The sequence below is a fragment of the Sinocyclocheilus anshuiensis genome, unplaced genomic scaffold (genome assembly GCF_001515605.1).
Source record: "Sinocyclocheilus anshuiensis isolate Anshui unplaced genomic scaffold, SAMN03320099.WGS_v1.1 scaffold1906, whole genome shotgun sequence".
NCBI lineage: Eukaryota > Metazoa > Chordata > Actinopteri > Cypriniformes > Cyprinidae > Sinocyclocheilus > Sinocyclocheilus anshuiensis.
The window spans coordinates 335,334-354,423 of NW_015546187.1; the positions used below are offsets into that span (position 1 = coordinate 335,334).

At 39.8% G+C, this 19,090-nt stretch overlaps 1 protein-coding gene across 1 annotated transcript in view; it reads right to left on the reverse strand.

The window, feature by feature from the left end:
* The window catches only part of LOC107701398 (alpha-2-macroglobulin-like protein 1), a 34,596-nt gene that overhangs the window by 8,369 nt on the left and 7,137 nt on the right, over positions 1-19,090 (reverse strand). The window contains exons 13-27 of the mRNA XM_016503395.1: positions 18,715-18,929; positions 13,744-13,807; positions 13,467-13,612; positions 13,226-13,375; positions 5,174-5,359; positions 4,979-5,060; positions 3,823-3,895; positions 3,508-3,733; positions 3,279-3,405; positions 2,662-2,787; positions 2,309-2,356; positions 1,837-1,920; positions 1,488-1,664; positions 1,020-1,101; positions 633-789 (exon numbers count right to left, since the gene is read on the reverse strand). Of these exons, the coding sequence (XP_016358881.1) occupies positions 633-789; positions 1,020-1,101; positions 1,488-1,664; positions 1,837-1,920; positions 2,309-2,356; positions 2,662-2,787; positions 3,279-3,405; positions 3,508-3,733; positions 3,823-3,895; positions 4,979-5,060; positions 5,174-5,359; positions 13,226-13,375; positions 13,467-13,612; positions 13,744-13,807; positions 18,715-18,929 (1,943 nt within the window). The remainder of the gene's footprint in view (positions 1-632; positions 790-1,019; positions 1,102-1,487; positions 1,665-1,836; positions 1,921-2,308; positions 2,357-2,661; positions 2,788-3,278; positions 3,406-3,507; positions 3,734-3,822; positions 3,896-4,978; positions 5,061-5,173; positions 5,360-13,225; positions 13,376-13,466; positions 13,613-13,743; positions 13,808-18,714; positions 18,930-19,090) is intronic.

Sequence of the window (19,090 nt, forward strand, 5' to 3'; positions counted from 1 at the left end):
CCCTGTGGATCGCCGGATCGGCTTTCCCCGTGGACGAAGCGGAGTCCAGCCCGCGGTAGTCACATGTCCTTCCGGACGCTCCTTCATCGAAATCGCCGGCCCCGCCGTTCTCAAGCCCACCCGCCTCTGCTCACTGTAGGCCACTGCCGCTCACTCTAGGCCACCGTGTGTGACGCTGTTTCGTTGTGAGACCCCTTTAAACCTTGATAGAAAGGGGTATGTTATTAGCTGACCAGAATATTTCAGCTGAAAGAGAACAGCTGATTTGCTTGGTTTGAGCTGGTTTAGCTGGCCTCCCATTCCGGTCAATCTGGTCTTCCATCCTAAAAGCCAGCCACAATACCGGTCAAAAGTTTGAAAAATTAAGATTTTTAATGTTTTTGAACAAATATTTTTTTGCTCACCAATGTTGCACTTATTTAATCAACAATACAGTAAAAAATGTTAAATATTATTACATTTTAAAATAACTGTTTTCATCAAAAGAGACTTTTAAAAACACTTTAATTATTCCAAACTTTTGACCAGCAGTGTAGACTACAGTAAACCAGCTGGGACTTTAGGCTAGTTTAAAATGTTTTTTTTTTTCCAACAGCAGATAAAGGACCTGAGCATGGCTCTCTTGTTCTTACCATCATTCCAATATGGTAGAGTGTCCCAACAGAGGCGAAGCAGCCGTTGTCCTGTTGCTGTTGACCCAGCCATTCCTTTGCCTGATCGATGTTAGTCTGATCTATAAATGTATAATTCCTTGCCCCACTAAAACTCTTCATCACAAATGCAGTTAGCCTGAGGAAACAATAGAAATTGCTGTCAAATACCCATAATTTGGTAACTCTGACTCAATAGTTTTCAGGATGTTTCCTTGTGCAAAGTTCATGTGGACTAGGTTTTCCCTATTCCAGAAACACCTTCTTACCAGAAGGCCGTTAAATCCACATACAGGAAGACAGAATCCACACAGTAAGACAACTAAGCTGAGTAACTAAATGCTTTAATTGTCTCTGTACCAGACTCACCAGGTGTTACCAGAAGGATCATTCCTCCCAAAAGCGCTGTAGGATCCATCATCATGCATGTATGTCAGCTCTCTCTGATAGCCTGCAACACAAGAAAGAAAAAAGTCTGATATGCTTGATTATATCAACTGGACCTTTTGTTTTTTTTAATTAATTTAAGTTCGGTATTTCTCTCATTAAGTTTTGATTCACCACTGAGTTGATTCATCTGTCAAATCCAGCTAATGGAAGATACAAGAGGAGCTCTGATGTGCTAGCTTGAAAAAAAAAAGTTTAAAAAATAACTAATTATCTGTAAATTGATATTGTTAAAATATCGCTATTTTTATTTATTAAAAGAAAAACAAGACTGCAAACATTAATTTTATAATCAGAATTTTTTGATTTCCTTTTTAGCAAAATATTTAAACATATTTGTATTAAAAAAAAAATTTACTGCATCTTCTATTTTATAACAGTTTTCCTCACCGCTCTCCAGGAAGGTTATGGCTCTGTCTTTTATCTGAGGAGTGAGCTGCCCGCTGCTCTCCAGGTATTGAAGGATGTAGATATTGGGGGCAAAAAGCAGCATGTTCTGCTCTCCACAACCGTACGGCATAGCCAACAGATCACCAATGTTCCTCAGAGCACTACTCATCAGATCACCTACGGACCAAACAGCCAAATAACCCTCAGTATAATTAAAAAAACAACCCAGAACTACCCATTGAGAGCAGTTCTATTGATTACATAGTGTTTAACATTGTAATACTTATATTACACAGCAATCAATGTATATTATGTACATTTGTCAACATATCTTTTACAGTAGGCTCACCCAGAACAGTGATAAAGCTTTTTGCAGAATCCTTGACAAACACTTTGGGTAGAGTGAGAGAAACGGATGTGTCCTGTGGACGGTCTAATGGAATAGAAAAAAAAAAACATCAAGTTCAAAACATGTGGTCATGCTGTACTTTACTACAGACAATCCTTTTCTCCATTTCTTGTGAAAACGACACAGGGTTTAAAAGCTGAAATTGGAAGCTTTTTTGTTAAAGCTTTTTTGAAACGATGAAAGTATTTTAACATTTATCCAGTGCAATACCTTGCATCATTGACTTCCACTGTAATGCATTAATGTAAACAGGATTTTTGCTTATTTTTACAAACAGAAGGTCAAAATGTTTATCCGTGGTATGTAGTAACTGACAGCATGTTACAGATGTCAACTTCTATTAAAGCTGGAATATTTTTTTTTCTTTATTCTTCTTTTAATTGACAGCACAACACACTATAATGCCACTAACCTGTTAAGCAGATGAGCTCATTCTGAGTGATTGACTGTTTAGTTCCTTCTGCCTGAGAATAAAAATGGTTAATAACAGTTTCAATTGTATTTTTAAGGTTTAGATAGATAGATAGATAGATAGATAGATAGATAGATAGATACTTGATATAGTATTAAATTTACAATAAACATTTAACTATTAACTATCTTAACTATTTTTAAGACCCTAAACAATACCCAAATAGCTTTTATCTAAAAAAGTGTTGTTGTTGTTGTTTTTTCCTTTAGAACAATGTTTCAACACAGTATGACCAGGAATGTGTATTAAGAAAGTAATCATGGTTTCTGAAAGCTCACATACAGTAAAGGCACGCACCTGCACCAGAACGCTGTGCATCACAGTATCAACTCTGCCTTTGTCTGGCAAAGTCACCACTTCGTTTCCACACAGTTCTCGGCTCCGGACCGCCTCAGCACGCACTGTAATGTTCACCTTTCCTGTAAAACACACACACACCAGTGACTGTGGATTTAAGTCACAGAAGAAACAAAGTACCCTGGGCCTAGGGCCTGCAATAATAAACAAATCTGTGACAGTCAAGGCAAGACATGTTAAAAGGAAAGTCCACCCAAAAAATAAAATTCTCTCATCATTTACTCACCTTCATATCATTCCAAACCTGTATGTCTTTCTTTGTTCTGCGGATAAGATATCTTGAACAAAGTCGTTAATCAAAGTTTTAGTTCCCATCGACTTCCATTATGTATTTGATAACCATAACCAACATTCTTCAAAATATATTTTGTACCAGCAGAAAAAATCATTTATTTTTGGATGAACTATCCCTTTAAGACATTCATATTATAAGTGTAATACCATGTTCTGGTAGAAACGTGAAATAAACTCTTCAGTTTGGGAAAGCAAATTGAAATAAAAATGAAATTTCTATTTGTTTTTGCTCATACAGAAGTCAAAGTATCTGGCTTACCCAGGACAGAGGGTGTAACAATCCACTGGAAGGTTTGGCTCTCTTCGGAGCAAACACATTGAGTGTAAGTGCAGCCTTTGCACGGCTGAGCTGTGAACTGCGCTGAGTTTACCAGCGTGACCTTCACCTTTATTAAAAGACAGAGATTTTTACAGTGTCAGCCTACAGGAAACGCTTTTACTACAAAACCGCTCCAGGAAAAACAAGTAAACACATTAAGGGGGCTTACCATGATACATTTGGGGAGGTAGTTGAATACAGTGGCTTTGAGAGTGAACGTCTCCTCACGGATAACAGAGTAAGGGAGGGCAAGGCTCACAAAGAAGGGCTTGAAATCAATGAGATTAGTCTTGGGGGCCACTCCAAACCCGACAGGGGATGTGCAGAAAGCCCCTGCTGCCCATTTAGTGATGGTGTCTGGGACAATCTTTGCAAAATCCACAGATCCTGATGTCCTGGTGAAAACAAGAATATATAGTGTTTTTGTATAATTAAAAAGAATTGTACAGTATATATACAGTAATGCCATGGTGCAGATTCATACCCCACAGGTATAAGATCCCATATCCAGGTTTCTGGAAAGAATTCGCGGATCTCCTCAGCAGGATTTCTCACACCTGGAGAATCTACCCTTACGCAAAGAAAATATATTTCCTAATATATGAATGATCAAAATATATTAAATGACATAACGGTATATTAGAAATTATACAGAATAATACATTGTGTAAATATATTACAATATATTGAATAATAGATAAGCAATTGCCGCTTTCATATACTGAAAAATATGTGACAATATATTTACTTATATATCACAATATATGTAATTTTATATTCAGTAATACACTTTATCATATATAGATGTACATGTGATAAGATACGGTATACTGCATGTGTAAAAATATATTGAACATATATTTACTCATGCAATATATACACATATATATGGAAATATATATTTCTTATATTTAACAATATATATGTTTCATATTTTAAAATCTAGCTAGTTTACAATAGCATAACCACACCTGCTCATACTAAACACTTAGTTAACGGACTATCACTGTGCTGAAAAGTGCACGGCCATTATTTTTTAAATAAAGTAACATAATTTAATGGTGTTTGACCAATTGTCATCCTAACCGTCTCTCTACTCTTCTGCACAATGGTAACCTCACAAACTTACACATACCAGAAACCCTTTTACATTTCAAAATAATACAACATTAAACACTAACAGATCTCCCCCTATATTAATATTGAGCAATACACATGACACTTAATTTAAAAATGTTTACTCTCCTTTAACAGTCAGAAGCAAAGCACGTTGGGAACTAAAAATCTGCTTTAATTCATTCGGTGAATGTGTTTATATATGTGTGTACATACATTGACATTTTTATGGGAACATCTACAGTATGTGCAATATAAACTTAATAAAGGATCAAACATCATGAATATTAGATTTATCTTTGTCTTCATTTCTAAATATATTTGTATGTATCAATATATAGCCATACATTGTCAATGCATATATTGCTGTATATCGAAAAATATAAGCACTAGTTTCCAATATATGGAAATGTATTATGTAATATATCTCATTATATTTTACAGTATATTCCCATGTAGTTTTATTCCATAAGGGTCACTCAGATAAATGGTATTTCCAAATCCTTAAAAAACAAGTTACTTACATCGCATCACCTTCGCCATGTCATTATCACAAACTATAGGTGCTTTCACGTCAGAGTTGGTAGTGATTTTGATTCCAACTGCCTAGGAAAAAGCAAGTGTTATGTTACTGTGTGTACAATGGATAGTGTACAGTAAGAATCAGATGACAATGAAAGACCTCTGAAATACAAAATGGGAGATTTTGTGTATCTTACTCTAAAGATGTTGTAGACATCATTTTTGTCGGCGTAGTAAGGGTAATAGAAGCGGGAACGCTTGCGCCTTGCAGGTTCAGCAAGTGGGACTATCACCTCCCAGGGAGGACGGCAGGGGTTAGGCTCTATCTCCTCAATGTTGTATGGGTAACCTGACAAACTCTGGACTGGTAGCATTCCAAAGACCTGTATAATAATAACAGATATTGATCCGTAGGACTGACACTGAAGTCTCCTAATAATTAATCAAAAATCATAATTAAACATGTTAAAAGTTGTATAAAAATATAGTGCATAACATCTAGTAAATCTAGTGTACTCTTTGTATTCATATATGTTTTATGAGGTTCTGAAAAAACATGTACACCATTTTTTATTTAATGATTCAAAAAATGTTATCCACCAAGTAAAAAGTAAAAACCTTTTTCATACACCTAATGAACTTTGTTTTAAAAAAATATTTTAAAATATTAATAGGCAGTGAAGCAGTTTTGTTAATATATTTTTTAATTAAAACATTGTTTTATTATATATATTATATATATGTATATATATTTTTTTTAAATAACATTTTAATGTTGTGATGTAACCACCTTGTAAAAAGTAATATCATATTTTTCACTACACCATATGATTTTTAAAAAATATTAATGAGCAGTGAAGCAGTTGTTAAAAATATTTTTGAAACATTAAAATATTGTTAAAATATTGAAAAAAAAGTAAAAAGTCATAATATATTTCCACACATCACATCATTTTCTACACAAATTATATTGGTGTACCTGTAAATATCTAAATAGGTCTTGATTTACAAGACTAAACTTGCCTTTTAAAGTTTGGAAGCTTTCCATATTGCTATCATTTATAATTGTGCAAAGTGAGGTACTTGTTAAAACCTATGATCCGTTGTCCCTCGTTTAAAGTCTGGGTCATGTGTCAGCCAATTCAAGATCTGAATTTGCTTCTCCAAACGAATCTCCTTTATTACTGTAAACAAGATTTTCAAACTAAATTGAGTTATCGGATTAAGACAATGGTTCTGCATTCGGAAGTTAGATTTTTTTTTTACCTATTAAAGCCTGAAATGGCATCCCTTTGATCTCACTTTCTATTTCTTTCCATTTTGTTTCCACCTCTAAATCACACCAATATACCAGTGGTTTTCACTGTGTGGCATAGTAGTAATCTTTGAGACTGGGGAGGGTCATACCTCCTTTACTCTTATCCATTTGAAAAGTTTTTATATCTAATTCTTGGTTCCCTTCCAAGGGAACATCGAACTGAGTCCTCTAGTGGTCGCTATGGCAAATGCCTTCAGCGTGACCGGTGTCTGAAGCATACATCTAAACACGGCAATATCATTGGCCGGCGACAGCCCATGACAGCCCAGTCACTACCGGTGCGACCACAGTATAAAAGGGCGCAGAGAGAACACGTCATCCTCTTCTTCATTCCGGTAAGAACGATTTTTTTTTCTTCTTTACCATGGCAAGCACTAGTAAGGTGTTTAAGAAGTGTGTGGATCTGTGTCCTCGTTATTTGACACCTGATGACACACACGATTTTTGTCTTTTGTTTGGGCGAATAGCACGTGCGCAATGTCCTCAAGGGGGCAATCTGCGTGCATTGTGAGCATTTTCCGATGAAAAAGCTCCGCTCTCATTTGTCTCTTTTTTCGAGGAAAGAGGGGCAGCCATCAGCTCCCCGCGGTTCAGGACCCGCCGCTGCTGAGGCACAGAGGAAAATGAACTTGTGGGGATCGCAGGTGGACCTGGCTGAGGAGTTGAAAAAGGGTCTTTCCCTTTCGCGCTCATCGATCACGGACGAGAGTGAGCTGCTGGATGACGATGCTATTTCTCTTACATCGTCTGATCCAGCGGCTAGTGCTCTGCTGGCTCCAAGCCAGGAAGAGCAGGAGATGTCAGATGAGGATGAAGAAGTTGAGACTGAGTCCTCTCATTCCTCCTGCCCTGCGTACGGTGAGTTGCTTGAGGTTATGGAACGCGCCATGGCGAGGCTTGACTTGCCGTGGAAGCAGGCCAAGAAAGCGGCGCCTCGAGGCTGCCTCGATGAGCGTTATCTTTCTGACCACAGCCCTCCAGCTCAAGTGAGCCTTCCATTTCTTCCTGATCTCCATGTGGAAATTGAGAAGGCTTGGAAAAATCCATTTTCGTCCCACATCCATAGGTTTCAGCATACTAGTTATGCCAATATTGAGAGGATGCGTGAGAACAGTTATGAGAAGATGCCCCCTATTGAAGAGATGCTGGCCTGCTATCTCTCTGTGTGTGAGACATCTTCTCTTAAGGCTCCCTCCCTGCCATCCAAACCCCTTCAAGATACATCTCGTTTGAATGGCAGGGCGTATGCAGCAGCAGGTCAGGCTGCAGCTTCGTTGCACACCATGGCGGTGCTTCGGACTTATCAGGCTGACTTGTTGAAAGACCTGGATAAAGGTCAGGGTTTATCCCCTGATGAGGTGGCTGAGTTGCATCGCATAACAGATCTTGCTCTCCGTACCACTAAGCAGGCCGCCACTACCATTGGCAGATCTAAGGCGGCCATGGTGGTTACAGAGAGGCATCTGTGGGTGGACTGGACGGATATCGGGACAAAAGAGAAGGGCTTTCTCCTTGATGCGCCAGATTCCCCTTCTGAGCTTTTTGGCACTTCCGTCGAGACGGTGGTCGAGAAGTTTAAGGAGACCAAGACGTGCTCGGCTACCTTTAAATCCTTCATTCCACGAACGTCCAGGTCTGAGCCCGAACAACAAAGGGGTCCTGGCCCGTCTCGATCTAAGAGTCAGAGGCGGACACAGAAGACTATTGTCGCAACTCGCGCCCCTCCCCTGCCCTCGGGTAGGGCTCAAAGGTCGTGTGAGTCAAAGGGTAACAGGCAAGATTTGAGGGAGGTGATCCAGACGAGGCAGTGCATACGCAGCAGCAGATCAGGCTGCAGCTTCTATCCCCTGATGAGGTGGCTGAGTTGCATCGCACCATAGATCTTGCTCTCCGTGCCACTAAGCAGGCTGCCACTGCCATTGGCAGATCTATGGCGGCCATGGTGGTTACGGAGAGGCATCTGTGGGTAAACCTGGCGGATATCAGGACAAAAGAGAAGGGCTTTATCCCTGATGTGCCAGTTTTCCCTTCTGAGCTTTTCGGCACTTCCGTCGAGATGGTGGTCGAGAAGTTTAATGAGGCCAAGATGCGCACGGCTGCCTTTAAATCCTTCATTCCAAGAAGGTCCAGGTCTGAGCCTGAACAACAAAGGGGTCCTGGCCCGTCTCAATCTAAGGGTCAGAGGCGGGCATAGAAGACTAGTGTCGCTACTCGCGCCCCTCCCCCGCCTTCGGGTACGGCTCAAAGGAGGCGTGAGTCAAAGGGTAACAGGCAAGATTTGAGGGAGGTGATCCAGACGAGGTGTTCTCAACACTCTCGCCCAGACCAGAGTAAAACCTGAGCCATCTTCTCACCTCCCTCTAAGAGTATTAACATCTGCTCTAATCTTCCTCCCATTAATTCCCCAAAAGCCACCCACCTGACCGAGGTTAGGTAGGAGCCTCCTGCGCTCGCATTACAGTCTCTCATGCTGGACCTATGATGTTTTGGTTAGTTTCTATATCCCATAGAAATATCTACTGATGGTCCAGACCCAAGCGCTCTTCGGACTTCGCCTTCAGATTATATCCGTGAGCTTGAGTCATGCGCGGGAGCCGTGGTGGGTGAGGACGATCCATTTCATCTACTCTATTGCTAGTTTATGTGAATTCACTAACTAGTTTTCCCCGCAGCGCTACTTGGACCTGTTCCTGTTTTCTGAATTGCGCTGTTTCGCTGTTGACCGATTGTGGTGATGACCTCACCCGTCGGTATCGGATCCAGGCTGGATGTTAGCCCTACATCTTCGGCTTCATGCCTACTGGACCACACAGCCAAGTCGCTGGGCTTCTGCGGTAGCCTCCTTAGCCATCAGGTCCCCGGTATTACACTGCGACCTCAGGACTCGCAGATCCTCCATTCAGGTTGAGCACTTTTTGGAGTATATGCTTCGTGACGTGCTCCCTGGTGTCCTGGCTGGGTGTTTGCTTCGAGAAGCTGCCCTGGCCAGGACTCACTACTCATGTCTTGCCCCGAGGGGTCTCTTGAGATTTGAGTCATCCTCTCAACCATCATGCATGCTCTCTGAGCTAGAGCTCCCCTCGCTGACAGTTCGATAGATGGTCAGGCCCGCGGGACCTCCCTGTCACACTGCCCTTATGGTCGAACCAGTGAATCGCCCCTTCGCGGAGTGGGCTTGAGAACACTGACTTCCCTAAGGTACAAGTGAGATGTGTTTCTGCGGAAACTCTTCCTGAGTGCTTCAGTTCTGAGGAGCAGTAGCTCTGTATGCATGAATGGGTTATTGGGTCCCGTTGCCTATACATGTTCTCTTTGGGCCTGGTTAAATGGGACCCATGTTGAGATTTGAGTCATCCTCTCAACCATCATGCATGCTCTCTGAGCTAGAGCTCCCCTCGCTGACGCGTTGAGTGCTTAACACTCCTTAACTCCACTCTGCAGTTCGATAGATGGTCAGGCCCGCGGGACCTCCCTGTCACACTGCCCTTATGGTCGAACCAGTGAATCGCCCCTTCGCGGAGTGGGCTTGAGAACACTGACTTCCCTAAGGTACAAGTGAGATGTGTTTCTGCGGAAACTCTTCCTGAGTGCTTCAGTTCTGAGGAGCAGTAGCTCTGTATGCATGAATGGGTTATTGGGTCCCGTTGCCTATACATGTTCTCTTTGGGCCTGGTTAAATGGGACCCATGCTCTCTATCGAGATAGAGAATATAAGACTGTGCTCAGCTGCATCAGTTGACGTTCTCTCGTTGGGCCCTGCTAGACTGGCCCTTCAAATCTAGCGCTGCCTTCTGGTCAAGCTTGGAAGTGCGCTCCTCACTGCGAGGGTTAGCTATGAGCCTGTCGCTCCTAGTTTGGCCGTGCTCCCCTGACTACCACTGCTTCGGAGGGTGTTTTATGAGCTCGCCGGTCCTGGGCAGTTTATGTGAGTCCTCCTCTCTATTTGAGAGCTAGGTACTTTGCCCCTGGGCTAATGATCGCTTCGGTCGAGCTGGGTTCCCCTCTCTTTGCTAAGGGCAGAGCCCTCCGCTCTTTGAGCTCCATCACAGCGACATCAGGTGGTTTGGCCGCTTGCTGCCTCCCTGATAAGTTGCCCCTTTTGGCCGAGTCTAGCAATGCTCCCCTCATGCTCTTGGAGCCCCATTGAGCAGCAGCCTCAGGTTGTTAGGCCTCTCTCTGCCTCCCTGTTAGGCTGCTCTCTTTGTTGGTTGAGCTTAGCAGTGCTCCACTCACTTAAGAGGGTTACCTTAGAGCACGCCGCTCCCAACTGAGCATCTAAGGTCTCTTCTTATCGGGTCATCCACTCCTTGGAGCTCCATTGAGCAGCAGCCTCAGGTTGTTAGGTCTCTCTCTGCCTCCCTGTTAGGCTGCTCTCCTTGATTGGTTGAGCCTAGCAGTGTGCCCCCCCCCCCCTTACCTTAGAGGGTAACCTATGAGCATTCTGCTCCCAAATTGAGCATTTGAGTTCCTCTTCTATTTTGAGAGTTGGGCCTCCGCTCCATTTAGCTCCAGTCAGCAGTCATGCCAGGCTTCTGGTCTACTTTCTGCCTCCCTGGCGGGCTGCTTTTTGGTCAAGCTAGTTGTGCTCCCCTCACCATAGAAGGTCACTTGTGAGCACGCCGCTCCCTTCTGAGCATCTGTGTTTCCCTCTCATTCGAGAGTCAAATCCTTCGCTCTGTGGGCTCCGCCGGACAGCCATGTCAAGAGCTCTGCCATCTTCTTTAGGCAGCTCTCTTGGTGAGTTCAGAAGTACTCCCCTCACCCTATAGGGTTACCTGTGAGCATACTGCTTCCTTCTGTGCATCTGAGTTTCCTCTCTGCCTGGGATTCAAATTCTCCGCCCCAGAGCTCCGTGAGTCAGCAATACCAGATTGTTAGGTCTCTGCCTCCCTGATATGCTGCTCTTGTGGTTGAGCTTGTAGTGCTCCCCTCACTCTAGAGGGTTATCTATGAGCACACTGCTTCCAATTTGAGCGCTGGTGTTCCCCTCTCGGTCTGAGAGCTGGATGCCACATTGTGGTAAGTGTGTACGCTAAGCATCCTGCGCACTTTCTAAAATCCTGCATGGTATAGGTTATGCACTGTCAGCCTCGTTCCCTTTCTCTGAGTTAGTCCAGGCCCCGGTTTTTCACCTTGGGCCCCACTCGACTTATCTATTCCTGGCGATACATTTCTGAGCAGGGTGTTTGCTACCAGAGATCTGCCAAGCCAGCTCATTCAGAGCTGGTGGTAGCCCCCCTGGGTGACAGGTCAGGGTCAGGGTGTGGTCAGGGTATGCAGCTCAGGCCTTTGGCCGAAGGGGACAATGTCACTAACAGCTGTCAAGGCGTCCTATAGGGGCAACTCCCATGGCTTGGTAGAGTTGGTACTTAGTGCTCGCCGTGGTGCTTGGCATGCACTCCCCTCAGCATGGCGGCATGGATATACCATTCCACATAGCGACCGCTAGAGGACGCAGTTCGATGTTCCCTCGGAAGGGAACGTCTCAGGTTACATATATAAGGTGCATAGGTTCCCATTTCTTCGGGTGATTTACTAATACGCAAACACAGACGCAAAATCTCGTTTACATATCGGCCAACGCAATATACCAAGCGCAGCGCAAATTAGAGCAGTCACAAATAAAGAATAAATAAAGAAGCCACAGTACATTGAAAAGAACTGGAGCCCCCGCCCCCCCCCAAAAAATGAAGCTAGAAGTTGCGAGAAGTATTGATAGACCTGGTATTGCGTGACTCCTAGTTGAAGGTTTCAAGTTGTCTTTTATTTCCTGAAGCCAATAAAAAATAGCATGGCTTGGCAAATTATATTTTCGTGTTCTTCTTGCATTCCAAAAAAATTCATATGTGTGGAAAAAATCCTCTCCCTTCTACCACGCGCTCTCTCTTCTCTGCGGTGCCTTCTCCTAGCAACAATTTAAGAGTTTAATAGTTTAAGACAGGGCTGTCCAAACTCGGTCCTGGAGGGCCGGTGTCCTGCAGAGTTTAGCTCCAACTTGCCTCAACACACCTGACTGGAAGACTGGTTCAGGTGTTTTTAATTTGGGTTGGAGCTAAACTCTGTAGGACACCGGCCCTCCAGGACCGAGTTCGGACAGCCCTGGTTTAAGACATGCTTTTTGGGCGTTAAATAATGGCGCAAATACCAGTAATTTGACAAACGCTAACGTTAGTAAATCTCGTTGCGTGATTCATTTGAATACGCTCCTCCCATAAATTTTGCGTCTGAAAGGGAAACTCCTACAAATATATATTCATAAGGTCAGGTGCAAAAATAACTGTCCAAGCCTTTTCAGCACTAATTCTTCACTGCGCGTGTTTAGCAAAACCTGACAGTACTATTTTAATGCCAAAAGACGGTTTGCGCTGGTGCAAGCTGTTAGTAAAACTGGTCCTAAATATGGTAGGAAGGACCAACGTTTAAGATTATCTTTAATTTTTCCATTGATTACATTAGAGTTATTCTGATACAACTTTGTTAGATCTTTTGTTAGCCATACTCACAGATTTTTAAGTGAGTTGCATTTCCAGTTAATAATTAACTTATGTTTAAGTCCCTTGGTCAGGATTAAACCAAATGAAGAAATCTGAATTTTCTGTATGTTTAATTATATCCTGATAACTGTCCATATTTAAAGAGGCTTTATTTTCATTATAATATAAGGACAGTTGTATCACTCTGGCATTTTTTACTTCACACTCTGACATTTACTAAATTTTTACCCCAATAAATGATCTAATTATCAATCAGTTATCAAAAAATTTAAAACATGCTTATTATGAAAGAAGTGTATTCGACTCATTTTTGTAAATGGATCTATTTCTAGTGTATTTTTACAAAAAAAAAAAATAGTGCCACGTCCCTGACCCATCTCTTAAAATAGAGATGATCAATTCCTTATAGTTGTAATGTAAGTTATTGCGTAACATACAAAGGCTGCATCCAGCTCGGCCTCTGGTCTCAACAGCAGCACACTCTGATCAATGGCCCGCACAGAGCATAAGGAGCCAGGACTGGCTTTCAGGTTAAGAGATGTCCTCTCTCCAGGTACTGCGGTGGGAGACGAGAACTTTAAGGACACCTGTAAAAGTACAGGCACGCTCTCACCACAACATAAAAACTTGAAGGGCACATTGAGTTCTGAAATGAGATTTCATGTGGGATTTTCTGACCTTGTTTGGCAAACATTCTTCAATGGGGAAGTCCATACTGTCTGCTACTGTTTCTCCATTGGGAAGAACTGTGTAAACCACCACCTGAGCGTATGGAGTAAGATCGGCTGTATTCTTCAGTGTGAATGTCACTTTTCCTTTGTTTTCTTTTATGAAAGTGAGAGAGCATTTGTGAAAACAAACAAGACACATGCTGAGACACAATGTACATAAACCATAAAAATACACTTATACAATAAGAGAACAATGTGATGGCTAATGTCAAAGAGCTGTGTACCTCTTCCGGTGTTCACATTCACAGACAGACGATCATTTTGAACCATGCTGCCTCTGGACAAGACCTGGAGTGCAGGTAGATAATTACTGTATGGAATTAGGAAACCTTCAAGAAAAAGTCTAAACTACTTTGTCTAAAATGAAAAATAAAAGCTAAAATTAAGTGAATTTAGGCATCGCAATATGATAATATATAGTATGAAAAATGGATATTCATTTTGAGATTTGCTAGATTAGCCTACAGTGTAACATAACCATTGAGGAAATAAGCATTAAGGGTTTCATATATATATGCTTCTGTCACGAAAACAAATTCCTCGTATGTGTAAACATACCTGGCAATAAAGCTCATTCTGATTCTGATTCTGATATATATATATATATATATATTAGGGCTGTGAGTTTAACGCGTTAACTTAATTAATTAGTTATGAAAAATAACGTGATTCAAATATTTTAATGCCGTTAACGCACTAGCCCCGCCCCCAGCCCTGCATCTCATCTTATATTGCATACAGTTGGCTGTTGACAAATATGATGCAGGACAACAACTCCATAAACGAAGTTATGCACTACAATTCAAGATATTGGGGCAAAAATGCCCCTTTATGAGTTTTGTCTCTTATTTATATCATATGATAAGCGATATCACACCAGCAGCAAGAGCAATGTCACACGAGTGCTGTTTTTGTCAGGAAGAACACGAGTGCAAATCATAGACTGTATAGGCCTAGGCCCTAGGCTATAAGGTGCAAATGTGATTTTATACAACAGTTCCGTAAACAAGTAGTTTATATTGTGTTCACAGACCTATTTTAAACACAATATTGTGTGTTTTTGTTCAATATTGCCAACGAAAATATTACCTATAAAGCTACACCAGAACTGCTGTGCGTCTGTGAGCAACACATCGGTGTTTAGTTCTGAATGGATTCACGTGAACGAATGGTGTGAACCAATCATTCAAAGCCCATTCATAGAGAGAGCCGTTTACTTCATTCCTGAATGAATCAGCCATTTGAATGAATCGAATCGAATGAATAAAGACATTTACAATCCGTGTATCATTCGTTCATTCGTTTTTTAATTTAATATTGAAAGTAAAAAAATGAAAGAAAAAAAAACGGCTCCTTTTTATTTATTTATTTTTTGCAAAAAAAGCCGAAAAAACAGAATTCAGCTTAAATTTTAGTTTTTCGTTCAAGGGTTGAAAAATTAATAAACAGCTTGAATATTCGATTTCTACTTGTGGGTGGCAATTAAACGCCCCTTTCTGCTGATTGGTCAGCCGAAGATCAAACCATAGACAGGGCTTTCTTCTGTGTATATATAAATTATATTCTTTGCATCAGCTGGGCATGGCAGGGTATGATATGAGGCTGTCATAGCCTACCCTGCTCACCCAGTAAGTCTGTTTGTTTAATTAAGAAATTAATTAATTAATTCGTTTCAAAATAAATATATTAAACACCAAGACAAAAAGCAAAGAATAATAAATTGGCTTGGGTATATATAGGCCTATAATGTTCACGCAAGAACTGTCATTCTGACTGACAACCGGAGAACAACAGATATTAAATAGCCTACTGTTAGAGTTTTATAATGTAGTCTTGTTTTATTCAAATTGATTATAATTGATATCTCAAACGGATATGCACTCGTGCGCAGCGTGAGCAAGATTTTCATAAAATATAATAACTTGCCATTTCGGTTGGTTTCTCACCAAACCATCAGTATACCTTCGCATGGAATATACGCCACGAGATGCATAGGATTATTTTACAATAGATATGCATCTGCTTCAAAAAAACTAGTCACCATTCTCTGCCATTAAATTGTTAAGTGCTAGTAGGACATTTTTGGGGTTATTAAGTAATAAGCCTTTAGACCAACATTAAGGTGAGTAGTTCACACAGTTCCAATAAATTGTGATGGGTTAAATAAACTCAATAAGCAGACAGACACGACTACAGTCAAGTGCAGACCAGTATTGAAGTGCACAGGAAATAAGCAGCAGTCATATTTAAAGTAGTGCTGGGCAACGATTAATCGCGATTAATCACATCCAAACTAAAAGTTTTTGTTTACATAGTATACGTGTGTGTGCTGTGTATATTTATTACGTATATATAAATACACACACATGCATGTATATATTTAAGAAAAAAAAATATTAAATATATTTATATATAATATAAATGATGTGAATATAAATATATACATGTAAATACATGTAAATATTTTCAAAATATATACTGTATGTGTGTGTATTTATATATGCATAATAAATATACACAGTACACACACATATATTATGTAAACAAAAACTTTTATTTTGGATGAGATAAACCGCAATGAATTGTTGCCCAGCACTGATTTAAAGCAGTTTAAATATGCAGTTTAAATTAATATTGAGTACTGACTGATGTTCACTTGGATTTTTTTCCCCATTAAGGGGAAAAAAACTTAATACTCTGTTATTTATAGTCGTATGGTAAAATTAATATTTTTATTTGTGTAACGTTATGTTCAAAATAACTACAAAATGTTATGCCTTTGAAAAATAAAGAGAACAACAGAATGCGCTGCTTTAGCACATCTCGGTCTCCTTGAGCATCTTTCTAGCGCATGCCACAAACATGAACCACAGCTAATACTTGTCTTTTAAAACGCGCGCTGACTGACTGAATTCTCTGGCGAATTCTCTCATCAGAAACAACAAAGTGAAGATGTACGAATGTAAGACATTAATTTCACACTGTAAACAGCTTTAGAGATTATTATGGGAGATTTTGGGAGTGCTTGAACTCACTGGACTGAAGTGAAAATGTTCTTTGATAATGTAAAGGTTCTTTGCTCTCTTTCTGTACAATAAAAGTGTTATAGGCTAATTAGAAACTTACAATGTTTTTATTAAATTCACATTAAATACAAAGTCAGTCGTATTAAAAATATTATGGTATGACTTAAGTAAAAATACGGATTTTTATGCATATTACACTGTTAGGCTACTTTGCAAATTGCCCATTATAGATCAGCTAAGGTGCAAAATGCATTTACTTACACATATTTGAGAGTCAAGATATTTCATGATATATTATGGGAATATTTTGAATAAAAAAAAAAATAATAAAACATAAGCCTATATCAGTTATACAGTGGTATTGTGGCTGCTGTGTCACATGACAAGCCCCACCCCCTTCACTCGTGCCCCCTCAAAAATTATGCCCCTGACACTACAATACAAAATTATTTGTCAAATAAATGAAACATGATGAAACATTCATTTTTGTTGAAATTGTTATAGATTACTTCTAGAGATTGCAGTGAAAAAATAATGAGTGCATGATGCCCCTGACACTACAATACAAAATACAATACCTGCATATAAGTCACTTTGGAATAAATCACAGTAGGCCTACATATCATGATAAAAAAAAAGCGGACCCCCTATCACTTTAAGAACCGCTGGTCTACACAGAAGAAAGCCCTGTCTAAACTCTGCCCCGGTACTAGTTGTGTCGAGCTATTCATTAGTCTGTTTGATGAAAAAAGATTAAATGTAGTTGCAATAAATGCGTTATGAATCCGTACAACTGCAGCAGCGGAGGACTATTATTCTACTGTATGATACTGCGGAAGAACTGATGACGGCACGGTTTGGTCTTCAGCTGACCAATCAGCAGAAAGGGGAGTTTAATTCCTGCCCACATGTAGAAATCGAATATTCACGCTGTTAATTCATTTTTCTACCCCTGAACGAAAAACGAAAATTTAAGCTGAATGTTCGTTTTTCGTTTTTTTGGAAAAAAAAAAAAAAAAAAAAAAAACACGAAAAAACAAAAAAGGAGCCGTTTTCTCATTTTTCTACTTTCAATATTAAATAAAAAAAAAAAAAGAACGAATGATACACGGATTATTTACCGCCACTTGCTGGTAGTTTTAGTTTCTTCTTTAGAGAATCATTTAATTTATAAAAAAATAAATAAATAAAAAACATTAAAAGGCATAGTTCACCAAAAATAAATAAATAAATAAATTCTGTCATCATTTACTCACCCTCATGTTGTTTCAAGCCTGAATGACTTACTTTCTTTTGCACAACATAAAAGAAGGTATTTTGAAGACTGTTGGTAACAAAGCTGTTTTGGCTACCAGTGACTTTCATTGCATGAACAAAAAATCCTGAGATGTTTCTCAAATTATCTTCTTTTATGTTCCATACTTTATGTTAGGCCGTTGTAGCCTAAACATTCAACACAGTAATAGCTTTAAATTATCTTTTGGGGTATTTTCACAGCCAAATTTAGTTTGCGATTAATTAATCGCAGCACCCTGTAATTAATTAGATTAAAACATTTTATCAACTGACAGCCCTAATATATATATATATATATAGTTTTATCAGACCATTATAGGTTTATATTGGAATATAAACCCATCAGTTGTAAGGATAGTTGTTTTTTACAGGTCCAAGCATCTACTCGTTTCACTTGAGAATACTATCCCAACAGTCATTTATGAACACTATTTATTCCAATTACAAATTTGAGCTAAGCACTGAAATATTGCGGTATACACTACAGTCTCTGCCCTCTCGGCATCTGAGACACCAACATTTTAACGATTTATAAAAGTTGAATCATTGTCTGACCATCTGGGATTTCGTTACAGTGATTAAGGTTAGGATTATGGTTTTTCGGTAATATTACATCAAATATTACATTTTCTTGTGGGATCTGATAGAGCATTTGGACTGGAAGTAGTGACGCATGATATCAGACTTAACAAGTGGATACTGGTTCGATAAACCAATAAATCTCTGCAAATTAAGAATTGGTTTCCAAGATTTGTTCATTCCCTCATTTTACAATTTGTTATAGAAGTCGTTCTATAACAAATTCATTCAATTCTATCCCTTGTTTAAGTAAACTATGGTTTAAAAAAAAAAGTTTGTCAATATTAAACATACAATGTAGAAGAAATCCAAGGTTTTCTGGCCTGTTTTCAGTGCACTGCCCTGAATGATGTAACTGGCCGTCACTGTTGCATCACTTTTACAGCTGAGCTTCTCTGGAGCCTTCGTCAACATCAGGAAACTTTTGCTTTTGGAGTAAAAGGGTCTTACGTAGAGATAACCTGGTCGATAATATCGAAAAGCCTCAAAATCAGTCCGTTCTTTACCTCCTTTATGATGGACCTAATAAAAAAAAAGTTTGAAAATCATCAGTATACTGAACATGATGTTTATGTGTATACAGTCGCAAGAAAATGTAAGTGAACTGTTTTCAATTTTCTGGTTTTCTGCATAAATTGGTCATGAAATTTGATTTGATTTTCACCAATGT